Consider the following 19901-nt stretch of genomic DNA (forward strand, 5'->3'; position numbering starts at 1 on the left):
GATTTATTGTGCCTCGGGTATGACGGGTTTATTGAGGATGACTGAGTCTTCCCAAATGGGGTTGTCATTAGGAGGGGCATTGCTCAAAACATCTTTGCTAATTTTACAAAGAGGGGTATTATCAGTTGAAATTGATGTTGGTTGGAAAGCCCCAAGGGAACGTCGGGTTCTCTTTGTCCGGACCCATCTACTTTAACGAGATATTGGTCATGTTCACATGTGTCTACCACAGAGCCAGTGCGATTCCATTTGGTAGTGGTTTTTCCAGTTTGGTTCTGATAAGACATTTGTCACCCTCACTGAGAGGGGTTAGTGATTTAGCATGCTCATTTAGAGCCTCAGATGACGTTGTGAAACGTAAACGAAGTGCTTCTTCTTTGTTGGCACACGCTTCGCGCAACATTTGTTGTTTGAAAATATTTCAAGACGGTTCACGAACAAGAGAGAGAGAGAGAGAGAGAGAGAGAGAGAGAGAGAGAGAGAGAGAGAGAGAGAGAGTCCGAAAGGGGTCGGCCGAAAATGTTCTGGTGAAAGATTTCAGTCTTGTTCAGGGGTGTATTCTATTTTATGTCAATCACTCTCTCTCTCTCTCTCTCTCTCTCTCTCTCTCTCTCTCTCTCTCTCTCTCTCTCTCTCGTTCTCTTTCTATTTCTCTATCTATCTGTCTATCTATCCATTGCTCTCTCTCTCTCTCTCTCTCTCTCTCCTATATATATATATATATATATATATATATATATACATAATATTGTATATATAACTATCTATCTATCTATCTCTCTCTCTATCTCTCTCTCTCTCTCTCTCTCTCTCTCTCTCTCTCTCTCTCTTTCACACGCACACACACACACATACATCAACGCATTCAGTTTCTATCTATCTATCCATCTATCTATCTATCTATCTATTTATTTCTCTGTATATTTGTTTGTTGTTTTTATTGGATCAGCAGTTGTAGTTATCAACTTTGTGTTTAATACAAAGAATATAGAAATATATACGAACCAGTGAGTCGAGTTGTTATAAACATTTTTATTCATTCAGTCATCATATTCCAGAACATTTTACTCAACAGGCACTTTCGAGTTATAATGAGAAAAAGGGGGTCAATTTATTATTCATCCATCATATATCAGACCTTTAACAATATATATCTTGATCAATAAAATGAGAAATATATTAATCAATGACATTTTAATTAACTATCTCGATTTCCTTCTACAAGAACTATGTGGCTGTCCCAAATGTGCATTGACAGACATTCTTTTTGTTTTGTTTTAAAGACATACATTTTTTCCTTAAATCATATCATTTATGCATCAACGTACAATTTTTTTTCGTTAGTTTTGTTGTAATGCACCCCCTCCTCTAAAGAAATAAACATTTCAAATCAGTTTCTTCTATTATTTTAAAACAATTATAACCACAAACCTCTCAGTGAACGAGTGGTCGGTTAAAGGTAGCAACGGATATTGAAATCGTCCGAGTACAGAAAGGATGCCTACCAGATGACGATGTATAGGTGGTAACAGGAATTTGTCTCTACATCACGTACTTGGAGGGAGGGGTTGAATCGTTTTGAGCATGGTAAATCCGTGGACTATCGTTTTATTACAGGATAAGGAGGAAAGCAAACCTTTTTTTTTACTGTTCAGAGTGTGAAAAAAAACTATGGCGAATCTAAATATCATGATGATTTCAAAATGACCAGACAGGTTAAGCAATTGTTGTGACTCGTTGCCTGAAAACAGTGTTATGTTGAGATGGACCAGATGCAAAAAAGGAATTTTAACTGAAATTTTAGTTTTTGTCGCTTCAAGGAATTTTTATCCATTCTCCTATGGAACAAAAAACAAAAAAAATACAAAACAACAAGAAACAAAAAAAAAAAAAAAAAAAACCAAACAAAAACAAACTCAAGTTTTCACTATGATTTCAAATCACGTCAAAGGCCATGGGTCACTATTCGCAAGGTGAAAACTATATATATAGCAATAGATATATGAGACGTGTGCTCACTTTTATCTGCTAAATTAGAAGAAAAAAATAGAGAGCTAAAATAAATGTCTCTTCTTTGATATTTATTTTTACTTCAAATTCACTTTTTGCCATCTGGTTGGCGCCGATATAAAACCGAATTGAGGCGGTCAGTTACAAATCCACGGACTGCATGAGTAATGATGACCATAACGCCATGGTGATGGGCATTTTTTTCACTTTAAATAGAATCGAATAATTAAATACAATAAATTATAAGTAAATGGGCAAATAATGAATGCATACATAAACAAAAAATAATAAATAACCACCCACCGCACGGCATCGTTAGTTGCCGTCGTCACATAAACATTCCACGAAAGAGTATAGTTATCTATAAAACCAACGTCCGATGTCAACATGAATCACCCATTTTGTTCAAAGTCAGGATATGGGGGGTTAATAATTTTGCACGAGGAAACTAAAAAAAATAAAAACCGAAAGTCAAAGATACAAATAAAACAATATGATTAGTTTACATTTAACTACAATAAATAACAGAAAAATGTAACAAGGAAACTCGTCTACTGAAACAAGACCCATTATTGCAGACATTACCGTGAAATCCAGAGAAAAATCATTATGTATAACGATTTATTACGTAATAACAGTACTTTTCCTGGTGCGGGACTTTATCCCGGTTTCTATAGCGTGAAACGGACAATAGCATTTGCTTGCTACCCTTTTGATTGGACGCTAGTTTATCGCAAAGTACTTTCCGCCCGGTCTAAGAGACCCAGCTACCCATTCACTGTTTGGTAGACATGGGGTCAGAAAATAATCTCGACTGCTCCCGGGATCGATCTTGGTCCCTTTGCATGTGAAGCGAGTGCTTTACCAACTTTATTAACTTTTTAGTCCTATAACTCACTTTTAGAGATCTGATTCATCCTGACATAATACCGTTTATGGACGATGGGTCACAATTTTAAAAAAAACAAACAAAGCCATTGATTTTCAGAATAGCGTCAAAGTTTCCTGCACCTTATCTTCGAATTTCAATGAGCATGAATGATGCTGTTTTAAATATTATTATAGATACATCATAAATTGTATTCTATTGAGGTTGTTAAAAGTATTCTAGTTGAATGAATTTGAATGTGGAGATTATAATTAAATGTCATGTCATAATGATGGATAGGTGGTAGTTATTGTTGGCCTAGGTCTACGTATTTGCAGGTATGATAGTCAAATAAAAATATTGGCTTGATTTAACATTGTTATACTGGACAACATGTTGCGTTATTTTTCAGAGTATTTCAATTACAGCAATGAGTCCATAACAATTTGGGTTATCAGACCGGCAAATATGCACACGTCGGTTTTGGCGGTGTGTTGATAATAATGAGTATGGTGATAATGGTGATAATGTTTTTGATGTCAAAGACTACTAAAAGAGGGTCGCCAATGATCGTGATGATGATGATGATGATGATGATGATGATGATGATGATGATGATGATGATGTTGGAGATGATGATGATGATGACGATGATGATGATAATAATAATGATAATGATATCATATAATGCATTAAGCATCATCAATTTTTATAATGTTAGTAATAGGAAACAATATCATTATTGTCATTTGTCCCACTTTTATTTCTTTGGATTTCTGGGCATTAGCGAGTCCTAAACGATAATAAAGTAATTCCAAATGCATTAATTTGGCATCACTGCCTAACAATGACAACGATAAGGCACTTTTGCAAACCAAATATTATTCAAATAGATACAAAGAACAAAAGGACAACTTGACATATATTATTTTCATCTATCATTGAATTGATTAATGAACAGATGTTACTTTTGTTTAAATGTAACATTCACCCAACCATCCGGAATTAACCTTTTAAAAAGAGCCATGGGTACAATGGAGCCGTAGTTTATTCCGGTTTCTATAGCGTGAAACGGATAATGATACGTGATTGCTATCCTTTGGATAGAACGCTAGTCTATCGCGAAATACTTTCAACCGATTCTAACAGACCAAGCTCTTCATTACTGCTGGGTGGTCAGGTGGAGTGGGGTCAGATACAAAATATTGAACTTACCCTTGGTCCTTTTGAGAGTGATGCGATTAGTCTGCCAATTGAACTATCGGCACCATGTCTCAATGAATATCACATTTAATTATTTATCATTATTTCACCCAAGTGGTACTATATCTCCAATCTTATTTTTTTACAATGTGTTCAAACGTGCCAATCTGTTGTTATATCGGAATGTGCTAGGTGAATAAAATGGAATCCAAACCATTTAAAAAAACAAAAAACATTTGAAAATTATTTCTTCTGAAGTTTAAGAAACAAAACCCACTCTTCTTAATTAATGAAGGCATTTACGTATGCTCAAGATTTATAGGCGGTTAACCCCCTCCTTCCCAACTAAGGGAAAATCGAAACATTCTTTACGACACTACCAACATTTTTCTCATTCAGACTTCTTTCGTACATCACAAAATTTTTAAAAAATATTTTTTGGTTATGGTTAGAAGTAGGGTTGGTTGAGCGCTCGCTTCACACGCAAAGGGACCGAGATCGATCCCGGGTGCATTTGAGATTTTTTTTTTCTGACCCCTCACCCCTGTCACCCAGCAGTGAATTGGTAGCTGAATCTCTTTGATTTGGCGAAAGTAATTTGCGATAGACTAGCGTCATATCCAAAGGATAGCAAGCAATTGCTATTTTCCGTTTCACGCTCTAGAAACTGGAATAAACTCCGGCTCCAAGGGCCGAATGGCTCTGAGGGACTATTTAGAAGAACTTAATAACTTGTTGCAGTGATTGTTTTTCTTAACAAAACGTGCATGAGCTTATTTCTGCAGAGATAGAGTTTAAAGAATCTATTTTGTATTGGATGGGTATGACGTTTATGGAAGGAAAATCCAAAAAAAAAAAAAAAAAGAAATGGTCGCAAGGAGAGAGGTTACCCTACAATTGATCTTAAAACCTCAGGTTCCTTCCGACACAACACTATTTTGATACGACTGGTCACAAGTCGCTAATATTTAGCAGATCGTGTACGTACCGTACTGTTGTCCATTTATTGTTTTTACTCGAACTTGAAATCCTATCTTTTCTATTCCATCACTTAAGCAGAAAACGGCTAGATGCGTAGCTAAAACTAGATGCGACAACCTTATTTTTAAAATGCACACCCGCCTGTAAAGGGTTCATTATTCTACAATTATTTAAGAAACATTTCCAGATGGATGGGTTTATTATTATGAGTCAAACTTTTCTGCATTTTAAATTTAGTTATTTCTAACAAGGCAAAAATAATCTGGAATTGTTTCAAATGAACTCTCTCGAGTTCAAGTGAACGGAAAATATAACAAATTTAAGTTAAATGCATAGTTCATTTCAATAGTCATTTGTAACAGTAATCCAGTACTGAGTATCGTCTGGATCGATTTGTATGGCAGGTACTCGGCTAGATCTTTTAATTCGGGTTTTTTTCGTATCTAGATAAAATTCAGGATCCATTTCTAGATCTTCGTAGTCTTTAGTTCCATCGTATATATCCTCCTCTGGTGCTTTTACTTGTCTTGATCGTTTCCGATGACGCTTTCGGCGCATGGGAGGATCGATCTTGTTACCAACGTCTTCCTTTGAATCATCCTGATTGTTTTGGCCATCGAGGGAATCATCTTTTTCAGATGGTTCTTTTTTATGTTTTCGTAATGACTTCTTCTGAACGCTGGCGTAATGAACCTCATCGCCATTACGTCTATTTTGATCCTTGACCTTTAGACCCGATACTTCTCTGATCTTTGGCCGTGGAGGTACTTCTGGTCTATTGTCATCATCAGGATCTGTATTATTGAAGCTCGGTGACAGCACTTCCTCTTCAGTAAAACGACGTGTATGTTTATCTATTTCCACATTCGATTTTTCAGACCTTGGAATAGAATATTCTGTCATTTCATCATCATCAGCATCATCACTTAGTGATTGCCTAGACTTTGAAACTTTCCCTAATTTTTTCGATTTGTGTGATTCAGGTTTTGGACTTGAAGAAGCGATTGCTTTTCCTTCTAAAGTTTTGACGTGCGCGGCCGCTCCTGAAGATATCCCATTTACGATTTGGGAATTGTTTTTGAATTCGTTGAGATCGCCATCAATTGAAATGAGATCTGAGTAAACGCTTGTGTCCGGGTCCGTAGCAGATGATTTGTTGGATTTGTTGTAAGCGGCTGCTTGGTTTTGTAGTTTAACTCTTGTACTGCTCGGCGTGAGATACTCCGCTTCTTCTACCCCACTATCATTTATATTGTGGACGTCTTTTGAAGTTTGCTGCTCGGCAGTTGGATCGGGAACATAGACATGGTCTGAGGACTTCCCAAGTGACTCTGCGTAATAAAAAACAAACATATTAAATACTTTTTAAAAGAATGCCATTCGTAAAACAACGTTAGTAGTGTTTAAAGGGACGTTTGTAAAGGGATTGGTTAAGGAATATGAAAGAAACAAATGTGATTCGTCGTCTCAAATTGATATTATGTCGTGAACAAGAAATCTGAAATAGACAGGGAGGCGCTCACTGTTTGTGACCTGAATATTGCAGTCATGCTGGGAGGCTACCAAGAGGAAGGCCAAGGACAGAAGCAGATGGCTCGTAGAGGCCCAATCGTCCAAAAGGAGCGAAGATGATTAAGACAAGTATGTCATGAATTGATAAATAGTTGTTGTAGTAGGGGGAATTAGGTCCAAAAAACCCTTGAATTGTGCAAACAAGGTTGAAAGCATGAAAATTACATATGTTGTAAAATATGAAAAACCCTATAATTTATGATATAGAACCACTCTGAGAGATCAGTATTAGTTGAGATACAAGGTTTTTAAGATTAGAAAATTTTGAAATGGACGACAATAATTTCTTTCATTTTTATTGTGTAAACATTCGAGGCAAGCTGACCAAAGGTTGTTTTACGTCATCCTTTGGATTCCCATTGGTGACTATTTTTAGCGTCGAAGCGGATGTTTTCCTTTCCCTTTACTTTCGATTCACGAACCATACAAATTATTTAATCGTAAATACTATTCAATTTCACTTGTTTCTAGCGAGCAACATATTCTATAATATGAGATTTTTTCTGCATCTGATTTAATAAGTATAATCAATTGCTCTAAAACGGACGGGCAGACCGGAAGATGAGCAGAGGGGTAAACAAAACAGACTAGCAGAACACAGCTCAATAAACCGGTGTTGACAAAGGACAGTGCTCCTTCTCCCCTCCTCCTGTTTTCTTTTCTTTCCAAAAATACTGCTATAATCATTTTACGTGAGTTAAAACCTATTTCGGTCAAACTTGATGACAGTAAAGAGTAAGCATACCACTTTCATTGCTATAATTATCATCATTATCATCATCATTAACCACTATGATGCTGTATTGTGGCAAGCATTTACTTTACGTTATTTACCGTTTATAATGTCCCTCTAAGTCGAGGAAGTATGACAAAGGGCAAGGCTATGAAACTCTTTTTGAAGATTTAACACAATTCAATTCTTTGGTTTGTGATGAAAACAAGTTGGATGTATCTATGTTTTTAATTCATGAGAAAGAAATGAGATTATTGAAAGCTTAAAACAAAATGATGCGAAGTGGCATAAGTATTGTCGTGTAAAATTTAATGCCAACAAAACTAGGCGATTAGAATTAAAGAAATCTAAAAGAATTGCCATACAGAAATTCCAAACTTCGTCATTTGACTTGGAGGAGTCATCGAATGAATATATTTCGCAACCCACGAGAATAATGAGACAACGTTCAAAATTAGAGATTGGCTATAATAAACAAAAGTGCTTTTTTTTTGTTGTAAAAACATAGCATTCGGAGTACTCAATTCTGTAATGACAACAGATATGGAAGAAAATATTCGTGAAATAGCGTTATCTATAAAAGATTCTGATATGTTGTGATTTATTGCCGGAGGAGATTTAGTCGCTCAGGAGGCACACTACCGCCCTATACCATAAAATTTGTCATGCACGATACTTAAAAAAAACAAGCTTTAAAAGATGTCACTGCTGATGATAATCATGATGTCACAGTTCTTGAAAGAAGTCGAGCTTTTGCTAACATTATATCTTTTATAGAAGAGAACCCTGCAACAAATGTGACGATCGACATGAACCACTGTGGAGCTTATTTCCAGAATTGTCAAAAATGTCCCAAAAACTCATCAAATGTAAGAGAGAATGTATCGGCACCCGATGCAAGTGTTTAAGGTCCCGTTTTGCCTTGCACGGACTTGTGTAGATGAAGGGTGTGTGTGTATGGGGTGGGGGTGGGGGGGGGGGGGGGGGGTGTTAGGTCATTACAGTAATGAGTAAAATTCTCTCTCTCTCTCTCTCTCTCTCTCTCTGTCTCTCTCTCTCTTCCTCTCTCTCTCCGTCTCTCCCGCTCACTCCCTCTCCCCCCACTCCCTCCTCTCCCTATTTTATCTACTAGTTAGGTTAGTACAGTAATGAGAAAAATTCTCTCTCTCTCTCTCTCTCTCTCTCTCTCTCTCTCTCTCTCTCTCTCTCTCTCTCTCTCTCTCCCGCTCACTCCCTCTCCCCCCTCTCCCGCTTTTATCTACTAGTTACAACACGAAATAATCATCAGTTAGCTACCGTAAATGGTTACCGGTGTATTTAAAGTTTTAGAACGCACATTGTATTGTCGTGGTTATTTCCTCGGATAAGTAATGCTATATAGGAAAAAATAAAAGTGCTAAAAACGCACTGTTCTGAGAAATTGCCAGAGTGGTTCTATATCAGGTGTTATTTATACGGGTCATAGGTACCTATATACCAATTTTCAGGATTTCAACCCCAATGTGCATGGTTTTAGCCTAATTTTCCCTAATACAATGAATATGAAGAAAATATATATTTTTACGCAGTTATTTCCCTTGTTTAATTTTGCTGTAATAGGTAAAATCTAAGGCCTTAAACCGATACGTTATGATTGATTGCCAGAGTGGTTCTATATCAGATGTTTTTTCTATGGGTCTTAGCAAACTGTATGCAAATTTTCATCCTTTCAACCCGAATTTGCACGGTTTTAGCCTAATTCCCCCTACTATTGAACGTTAGATTGCACTTATAGAGATCGGATATGGATGATTGTCTTATATGGTGCAGCATTTTGCATTTCGGTTAAATTTAATCTGATACAAGGAAAACAGTATTAGAATTACACCAACGCACTTTTTAAACGTGTTGGCATTTACAGGATTCAGATCGCAATGGGGGAAGGGGGGGGGGGGTGACAAAATTATGCAGTCTCTTTTGTCACATTCTGTGATCTTTGAAAAGCTAAATTGACAGAAATTTTAAAAAGTTGTTTCGATGGGTTATTTGACAATTCTTTACGTTGTGTTGCCACTCGAAATACAATTCTATTCGTATTTTTAGCTGTAGCAGTCATATATTTTTACGTAGGCGAATTAACACACAAAACAAAGGACTTATATGTTGAAGAACAATAATCTGCTAGAACTAATCGCAATTATGTCTGCACTACCAGTAATGTATTTAATTTATAGCAAACAATTTTTTCGTACATCTAAAATTAAATATTGTAATATGTGTACTTTTCACGTCTTGTTCTTGTCATGGTCAGGTTGGAATTCACTTAACCTGTTTTGTTATTACTTACCATATTTCTTACCATTACTGCATTCATTATGCATTCCAACCTCCGCATATTCCGTCACAGGGTCGAAATCTGGATCAGGATCCTTTTGCGAGTCCTCGGACCCACTCTTTTTGTCACTGCTTTCTTCAAATGCGGAGTCTCGACTGTTCATCTTGGTTGAGTTAGGTGCAACTCCATTCTAAGCACAAAATAAGATAGAGCCGTGGTAGATCATTCAGAAATTTTCTTTAACACTATTATTATTTAACATGCTTTCTACTTAATCAAAAACATACATCTTATATTGTGTGAATTCTTTATTGAAGCATTTAAACTTTAAATGGTTTTTTTTGGTGTGAAATGATTAAATGGTTAAAAGCTTGCTCCATATGAGTAAGTTTCCAGTCTATGACAGAGTGATTTCAACTTCACAAAAACTAGACCCAGGTATTCATCGCTGTTGGGGCGACGAAAACCTACTTGTTTACGCCTAATATATTTGCGAGAGCCCACGTCATAAACACAAAACGGTGTCATCATGAAATTTGAAAACTCTCTTTCCAATTCTGTTACATCAACATATCACAACTTAAAAAATCTGAAATTAACAATGGGTTTTGAGAAAATTAGACATAAGTGATGCTCATTTTCCGTTAATAAAACTGTTTTGATAATAATATCTCTGACTAAAAAAATTGTAATACCGCCTAACAGTATTCAGGTTTCAGTGTTCAATGTTGCTGATGGTTCGGAAATCCAAGTAGAGCGCTTTCAGAACTTTTATTGGATATTCTCTTTTTTAAGAAGCTAGACACTTCATTTTTTTTATTTCATTCAATTAGCTTACCCTCTTTTTCATCTTCAAAGTGTCTTCATCCGATAGATCGACAATATCGGCTAGATGATTTGCCGGCAACCACGTTGTTATCTCCTCGTCTACTTTCATCTCCTCATCAGACAAAATAGCAGGCCTTGGACTCTCCTCGGAAACTGTCTTTGCTTCCATCTTAGTCTTGTCATCCGTATCTATGATGTGAGTAAGTAACGTATAAAATATTGAAACGACTAAATACTTGTGGATTCCTCATAAACTATTTGGAAGGTTGTGAGGACGAGTAAGCTATCCAATAAATTTTCAAAACTGTATATGTTTACTTTCTCATCCTCTTTTTTTTTTGGGGGGGGGGGGGGGGGGAGGGAGGTTAAAAAATCACATTGTGCATATGTGTGTGTGGTTGTTTGTACATATATGTAGCCTACGTGAGTGTGCGGTGTGTACATGTATATGTCCATTCTATTATAATTGTATTTTATATTGGCATCAATGTAAACTAAAAAAAAGGAATTTCCATTTCTTTGGACAATGAAGTTCTATTATTATAATCTCTGGAAAAAAAAACATATTTGGGTAAAAGATATCTATTATTATATTCAAAAACCGCTGTCAAAGCCTTTTCATAATGCGAGATGTCGTGCTTGTCCTTAAAACCGTCCAAATACTTTTGAAACACAACGTCAAGTAAAAAGATTTCAGATTTTTCACAGTAGTTTTACTTCTATTTACACAATAAAAATGAAAGAAATGATTGTTGTCCATTTCAAAATTTTCTAATCTTAAAATCCTTGTATCTCAACTAATACTGATCTCTCAGAGTGGTTCTCTGATCATAAATTATAGGGTTTTTCATATTCTACAACATATGTACTTTTCATGCTTTCAACCCTGTTTGCACAATTCAAGGGTTTTTTTTTACCTAATTCCCCTATTATACACATTTTGCTTTAAGATGGAAAAGCAGTTTGACGTCTCTTAAATGAATAACTGTTTAATTTTAAAATACTTAAAACTTCATAGTCATGAGGAAATATGACTAATCGTATTATATCGGGGTAAACCTGTTCCTTTCGATTGAATTTTGAGACTTATTTATAAGATTTGAGTCAAATTTTATAAATTCCATTGTATTTGACTTTAAACTCAATTTTAAATACAGGATCTAAACGGCTGGTCTCAAATATCAAGTTTCACTGGAACTTTACTCCATAGCCTTAACATTCCCAATGGTTTTAATTTTACTTTAATATATACGAGCTTATCGGTTTTATAAAAAAAGCAATAACAATCATTGTAATAACAATATAATAATAATAATAATAATAATATAATAATAATAATAATAATAATAATAAATAATAATAATAATAATAATAAATAATATAATAATAATAAATAATAATAATAATATATAATAATAATAATAAAATCAATAAAATACAACAACAGAACAACAACAAATAATAATAATAATAAATAATAATAATAATAATAATAATATAATAATAATAATAAAATAATAATAATAATAATAATATATAATAATAATAATAATAATAATAATAATAATAATAATAAATAATAATAATAATAATAATAATAATAATAATAATAATATAATATAATAATAATAATAATTGTTGTTGTTGTTGTTGTTCGTATCTATTTGTTTTTGAGATAGACTTAGCATTTGCTGTTGACCGGTTCACGCACGCTAAAGAAACCAGGTTAAAGGACTACTTTTCCCATACGAGCCTATATTCAATTAATGCACATTTTAGAAACCTACACTGTCGGTACGTCATAGGGTCATCATTAGTCTGTGGGTGAATGACCTTCCTGTAACGTGTTCTGCAATAGATCATGGCGACGATGAGGATGATAATGATGATGAAGACGATGACACCAAGCACAGCACCAACGATAACTACATTGTCATCGCTAGATTCTCTGGACTGTAAGGGGATGATGGGTGGCGTTCCTGAGAGAACTGAGATCAGTAAGCTTGTACTCTTGGTCCGTTTTGCCAAAGTATTTTCCTGTGCCTGAGATACAAAAGGATATACATGTATTATATACTCTTTATTGTTGACAATTGTGAATGCTTTTCTTTCCATTATTTTTCCATGAATTATTTCTACGCCATCAAGAGGATGGTTTATTAATTTTGCCGCCTGTTTGATAGATTTTGAATTTTTAAATTTACCTCTAAGTCTGCATCCTCTAAACCATATAGAGCAACCATATAAAATTAGACTTTTAATCAATAAGTTATAAACTCTTAACATAGTTTTCTTCCCTATTTGAAATATATTTATATAAATAACTTGAATGAATATATATTATATAAAACATTTTTTCTTGATGATTTCAATTGTAAACAGGCCTAGTGCATTGCTTTCTAATTTTTTAAAAAGTGATACTGAAAGTGATCATTAGGCAAAAGGGTGACAATTATCACAAAATCTGACCCTGGCACTAGGCACAGACCAACTCATTTGACATGTGTGAATGAGTACCTGGCCTGGCTATAAACCATAACGGGTTGATACCCGCTAAGTAGATTGTGGTGGGACACAAGAGAGCATCTAACAGGTGATGTTTTCCTGATAAAATAGAGACATTTGCCATAAGGTCTGATGGTGGAGGACATTGTGAGGCGCATTGGCAGATGTCTAAGTTCATTCATTTATATAGTTTAAATTAAGCCCTTTCGCAACGGCACCATTAGATCCGTCACTTAGGCATTCCATGAAGGAAAATAGATAATCCATCAGACATGATGTCTGATATCAACAGGAATCACCCATGTTGTCTAAGTGTGGGGTTAAGAATCGTGTCCAAGGAAAAACACGAAAGCGCCTGAAGCGGGGCTCAATCCCGGGACCTTCCGGATCACAGTGCAATGCATTAACCACTCGGCCACCTCATCTTAAACTCTGTCATTTTTCCATTGTTCCAAATGTAATTCCATCGGAGAATACCAGCGGCGTATCTTGGGGTTTTGCAAGGTTGGGCTGAGTCAGAGGTAATCAAGCGATCGGAGGTTCGATTTCGAGTCGGTAAAAGTGAGTGACATTGATTATACACCAATTTGATGATGGCTTCAAAATATTAGCTTGAGAACAATACAATTACTCATCTTTGCTTTCATTGATACAAGATAATAAAACACCGGTTGTCTGCAGCTTAATCTAATTAAGGCACTCGATGGTAAGAAGAAGAATAATGCTTGGTGAAAGGAAAAGAGGAATATCTGGTTAACGAGTGACACAGGAGAGAGTGCTAAGATTTTTACCTCAAAAATGATGACAATCTGGGAGGTCTGTAAACCGATTAAAGGTTTTAGAATAATCACTTCAGCAGTTACAGGATCCATGGAAACATAGTCGAAATAGCTTTCAGGACCTGGAGGTGAAAATGTATTTAGTTATTAATTGATAAGACGTATTATTCCAAGAATCAACAGATCAAATGGTTACAGTAAAGAACATTTATTAAAGAACATTACATAAGATACATGTGTACAGGATGACGGTTGGATACAGAATGACTCCCAACAAGGTAGCCAGTAGAGAAGACGCTAGTTGTTAACGATACTACATTAGATGGACGATACAAGTACTTGAATACAATAATTTTCATTCACAACAAATAGTAGTAGTAGTAGTAGTAGTAGTAGTAGTAGTAGTAGTAGTAGTAGTAGTAGTAGTAGCAGTAGTAGTACTAGTATTAGTAGTAGCACTAGTAGTAGTAGTAGTAGCAGTAGTAGTAGTAGTAGTAGTAGTAGTTGTTGTTGTTGTTGTTGTGTTGTAATAGTAGTAGTAGTAGTAGTAGTAGTAGTAGTAGTAGTAGTAGTAGTAGTATAGTAGTAGTATAGTAGTAGTAGTAGTAGTAGTAGTAGTAGTAGTAGTAGTAGTAGTAGTAGTAGTAGTAGTAGTAGTAGTAGTGGTATTTATGATCAGTTAAATAAAAAAAATAATTATAATAGTAATAGAATAGTAATAATAATAATTATTATTATTATTTATTATTATTATTATTATTATTATTTATTATTATTATTATTATTATTATTATTATATATTGTTATAAAGATAATAACAATAATAATAATAATAATAATAATAATAATAATAATAATAATAATAATAATAATGGTAATAAAATAATAATAATAATAATAATAATAATAATAATAATAATAATAATATAATAATAATAATAATAATAATAATAATAATAATAATAATAATAATAATAATAAATAATAATAATAATGATGATGATGATGATGATGATGATGATGATGACGATGATGATGATGATGATGATGATGATGATGATGATGATGATGATGATAACGATAATGATGGTGGTGACATACTAAGAATGAAAATAGCAATAGTGATAAAAATAACCATAAGAAAAATAATGATTCATTGTTATTAATTATTACATTATTCATCATTGTTTTGTTGTTGTTTTTTCCGAGAAAACGTGTTTCTGTTGTTCGCCATAGGTGTTTTCCTAATGATTTGTCTGTCAAAGCAAACACCTTATATAAAAATAAGTAAATGAAATTGAAATTGAAAACAAATGAAAACCAAAAAATCAAAGATAGAAATATACAGGAACACGATAAAATCTTTGATAACTGTCAAAAAGATTGCCAGTTTGGCATTTTACTGCCGAATCCAAAAAGCTTGGCATTTTCTTTGGAATCTTTATCATCGAAAAATAATTTTGGCTTTTTCATTTTTTGTGTCTTTTTTGTTCTTTAGTTTGTTTCTGTTGTTTTCATTTTGTTTTTATTTATTTATCTATTTTTTTTTTTTTCAAAAAATGATTTTACATACGTATTAGATACATACACAATAACGGGACATAAATAGTTGAATTTTAACCCTAGCCTAGCAAGACAAGAAGCCCCCACACGACAATCTCGACATCAAGCTCCGAGAGTCCGTGCGCATAATAACTGGATGCCTCAAATCAACACCAACACATTAGCTCCCAACTATAAGTGCAATGGCATCATGTAGACCTCAATCAAGAAGAAGCAACCCAAAAAGTAGTTCACAAATTGAAAGACTTCAGCCTAAGTACCCCTTTAAAAAGCATCATAAATAAAGCTCCCATAACATCACGACTGAAATCAAGAAAACCCTTTCACCATTCAGAACTCGAAAACTTCGATATTAGGGAAGCCTGGAGGGAATGTTGGACAAAAACAATGCCCAAGGGAATTGGGGTAATCAAAGGCCCAACAGAAATATTGTCAGGCTTCAGGATTGACAATCAAAAACAGTGGGTCGCATCAAACCGACTACAGACAGGCCACGACAGGACTGCTGCAAACATGCATCAGTGGAGTCTGAGTCAGCCCTAGTCCCCACTGTCTGGGAACGCCAGAGACAGTAGACCAAAGAGTCCTGCACTGTCCCTTGACGAGATTGGCGGGTGGTTTCAAGGTGAAGAATTTAAAGGCTGGATAGATACTTCCGTCGTGGAGATGTAGCTCTACGCTGCTACTACTACTAATACTACTAGCAAGACAAGGTGATATTGTTATATGGATGCCTGATATGAAAATAAAGACTTATTTCTACTTAGCAGAAAGGTGTGATCGTTTAAAACACATGGTACTTTTTTCAGAATGTTTGATATCTTATTTTTAACAACTTGTTTGGCTTTCTGTTCAAAAACAAACTGACAATCCTGTTTATATACCTTGCGTCATTTTGTAGGTGACAGCAGATCCCAAATCATCACCATCTTTCGCTTGTATCGGCGCTGGTTCTATTCCAGTTAATTTCCCCTGAAATGGAATAACACAAGTATCATGATACCCGAAGTTAGATATGAATCCAAAAGAAAATGAAGATTATGATATAGAGCTTTACCAATTCCAAAATGACGGATGACAGTTGATGCGCCCAGTTTACCCTTAATCAAAGTTTGAGCATTTACATTGCGCAATATCCACCAAACCTGCTCAAAGCGCTATCATCCATTGACCCAAATGAGTATCAAGAAAATCTGCTAGGTCGTAAGGAACGGCCTTAGTTTGAACTTTGGCCCTGGTAATCGGCATTTCCTTCTCTACCGGACCGATTATGATCGTTGATGGCTCAAAAGATTCCTCTCGATCTATGTTAATTTCCACAATGCACTATTTAAAATAGATGATTGCTTGTTCGTGATAGCCTTTATTTCTCCGCCAATACTGCGTGCTCAACTAAACTAGTCGTTAATGTCACATAGAGCGTTACGCTTCTTTTGTATAAAAAACAGTGTAAGCCATGAACTATAAAAGTAAGGGAATTTAAAATCTAAAAGTATTCCTTTTTATCAAAAATATAAATCTTTATCTAAATCTATAGTATTTGTCAATTTAATTAACTTTTAAAAAATATTTACTAATCTATAATATATTTTCTCACATTGTTTTCGTACATTAGATTATTTTATTATATTATAGCAGATGTAGCGTCTTCGTGATCTTATGTGAGAGTACATACACAGTGTGTTTGCGTCGTCTTACTCGTGAGAGAACGGAAAACAGTATCTACGTTTGCTACGGCATTATGACGTTGGGAATCGCTATCTGGCCACCCTATTGTCAAATTCATTTTGCGAGCACCTACAGACTTTATTAGCGCACCGATTTTGATCGTTCATGGCACAATAGTAATTGCTTGCTACCCTTTGGATAGGAGTCTATAGCAATGTACTTTCCGCCAGATTTAACAGAACGAGCTACCCAATCACTGCTGGATGGACAGGTGGGTCTTTAAAAAAAAACTGCGACTGCACCCGGGATCGACCGCTGTCCTTTTGCGTGTGAAGCGAGTGCTCTACCGAGTGAGCTATCGGGTACCCCATTGATTCTATGCCCTTGGGTAAAATACTCACAACAACATACGCCAGCAACATTAAACATACCAACACACAAAACTGTATGTAACCTTTAACGTTTATATTCTGTTTGATATAATTTACTGAGAACATGTTTCTAACATGTTGTCTACAAAAGATAACAAAGAGCTGAGTGATGTCAACTTCACTCCTTCTTTAAATAGATTATATTTATTGGTCCATTTATCTCTCTAATTATTAATTTTTATATATATTGTTTTTATTTACAACTGAATTACTCTTGATTATGACTTCAACATCACCTCGTATCAGATTTTCGTTGTAATAGTAGTAGTAGTAGTAGTAGTAGTAGTAGTAGTAGTAGTAGTAGTAGTAGTAGTAGTAGTAGTAGTAGTAGTAGTAGTAGTAGTAGTTGTAGTAGTAGTAATAGTAGCAGTAGTAGTAATAGTAGTAATATAGTAGTAGTAGTAGTAGTAGTAGTAGTAGTAGTAGTAGTAGTAGTAGTAGTAGTAGTAGTAGTAGTAGTAGTAGTAGTAGTAGTAGTAGTAGTAGTAGTAGTAGATAGTAGTAGTAGTAGTAGTAGTAGTAGTAGTAGTAGTAGTAGTAGTAGTAGTAGTAGCATAGTAGTAGTAGTAGTAGCATAGTAGTAGTAGTATTAGTAGTAGTAGTAGTAGTAGTAGTAGTAGTAGTAGTAGTAGTAGTAGTAGTAGTAGTATAGGAACATTTACTTACTGTGGCATTTGCATTGAATTCCGCCGTGTATAATATATAGTCACAAGGCTCTGGACACCCAGTGTATGTAAATTTGGGAGGAAGATCATCAGCATCTAAGACGTGAATTGTTAGAGTAGCAGTTCCATCCTTGCCTCCCGTGTCCTGAATAGAAACGAAAGAAAAACAACTCATTTCCAAATGTGTGACTTATCGTCTGTTGCCGGTATTATGTCGATATGACCCATGTGTTAGAAAGTGGAAAGTGGATTTAACGTAAAACTAATTAGAAACATTTTTTTGTTTGTCACTATAAGAAACCATATCTAACCCCCCCCCCCCCCCCCAAAAAAAAAAAACAAAAAACAAAAAAAAACCCAAAAAAAAAAACAAAAACAAAAACAAACAAAAAACAAACAAAAAGAACCAAAAAAAAAAACAAATCAAAACAAAACAAAACAAAAAAACGGAAACATATCGCCTTCAAGTTGAATAGTATAATGCGCTAGACATGTTTTAAAACAATCTAAATTTCCTTCGCAACTTGCCTCCTTCAAAAGCTTCATTGGCTGCCTGTGGAGAGGAGAATCATTTATAACATGACTACCTTGATTTATAAATCTTTGCAATAAAGGCCCTCGCTGTAAACTAACAATTTCACTTTCTTTTTCGTTCACTCTTAGAAACAGTCAAGCCTTGAGAAACGTTGTTTACGTCTAAAAAGTAGTCCTTCAAAGCCATTAAACCCATGGAGTCGGAGTTTATCCCGGTTTCTGTATCGTGAATTCAGTCAATAACAAGACAATAGCAATTGATTGCTTTCCTTTTTATAAGACGATAGTCTTTTCACAAAGTACTTTCTGCCAGATCTAATAGACCCAGCCACTCGATCTGTCGGGTGGGCAGGGGGATCAGAAAAAAAATTCCGACTGCATCCGGGATCGATCTTGGTCCCTTTGCGTGAGAAACGAGTGCTCTACAAACTGAGCTATCAGAACCCCGGTCTACGACTAAACTGTCCATATAATAGCATTCTATGTATCGGACTGAACAAGGGGACACAATCGGTGACAATCGCATTTCCCAAAAAGTTTTTTATTTAGATAAAGTGGCATTGTTAAACTAAATATATATTATATTAATACTATATTAATTTATCTCACTCACCCTGACTTGCACTCCCACTTTCAGGTATTTCTTGTCTTTAGGTAAGCTTTCATAGTCCAAGCCTGATAGAGTGTATACACTTCCCATGAATGCCCGCATACCAAGCTGTCAAAAGTACAATCAACGTTTTTTTAGTTTTAAGTCCTATTTCTGCCAGTTTGGAGTCCGATCAAAGACAATCTAAGTCTAAGACCTACTGTCTCAAATCGGTATTACGCCGGGATGATTTAGATGTTAATCGTGAACTTATGGTCAAAACTATTTCTATGTATATGGGAATATGTGTACATATGGGTGGATGTATTTAAAACAGTAGATGCAGTTTAGTTTATTTAAGTGCGAAAATAAATGAATAGAATAAATAGATGAAATACAATAAATATTTGTTTTAATGAATAAAATAAATTAAAATTAATCATTAAATATTTTTAATGAATGTGAAAATTTATAATTCAATCAATGAGTAAACAAAAAAACCCTAAAATTCCAATAATCATTTTTATTCTAACTTCTCTATTCGGCACCTGATCACTTCGCAATTATACATATAACCGTTTGATGCGGAAGGTCACATATCATCAAAAATTCTCTAAGTTTCACAACCTTTCATCTCTTGCCTCAAATAGCTCAGGAC

The 19901-nt window shown here is 34.8% G+C and overlaps 1 protein-coding gene across 3 annotated transcripts in view; it reads right to left on the reverse strand.

Annotated features, from left to right (window-relative positions):
* Positions 1-1017: 1017 nt before the first annotated feature.
* Positions 1018-19901, reverse strand: part of LOC144972763 (uncharacterized) — a 62555-nt gene continuing 43671 nt past the window's right edge. The window contains exons 8-15 of one of the 3 annotated variants that reach the window (XM_078914376.1): positions 19268-19372; positions 18122-18265; positions 16241-16328; positions 13806-13915; positions 12297-12552; positions 10520-10698; positions 9706-9871; positions 1018-6393 (exon numbers count right to left, since the gene is read on the reverse strand). In XM_078914376.1, coding sequence (XP_078770502.1) covers positions 5405-6393; positions 9706-9871; positions 10520-10698; positions 12297-12552; positions 13806-13915; positions 16241-16328; positions 18122-18265; positions 19268-19372 — 2037 coding nt within the window. In that variant the 3' untranslated portion in view covers positions 1018-5404. Of the gene's footprint in view, positions 6394-9693; positions 9872-10519; positions 10699-12296; positions 12553-13805; positions 13916-16240; positions 16329-18121; positions 18266-19267; positions 19373-19901 lie in introns of all 3 variants that reach the window. The other 2 variants (XM_078914375.1, XM_078914377.1) reach the window with 2 other exon arrangements.

This window comes from Berghia stephanieae, chromosome 5 (genome assembly GCF_034508935.2).
Source record: "Berghia stephanieae isolate SIO BIC M18660-M18661 chromosome 5, UCSD_Bste_1.3, whole genome shotgun sequence".
NCBI lineage: Eukaryota > Metazoa > Mollusca > Gastropoda > Nudibranchia > Aeolidiidae > Berghia > Berghia stephanieae.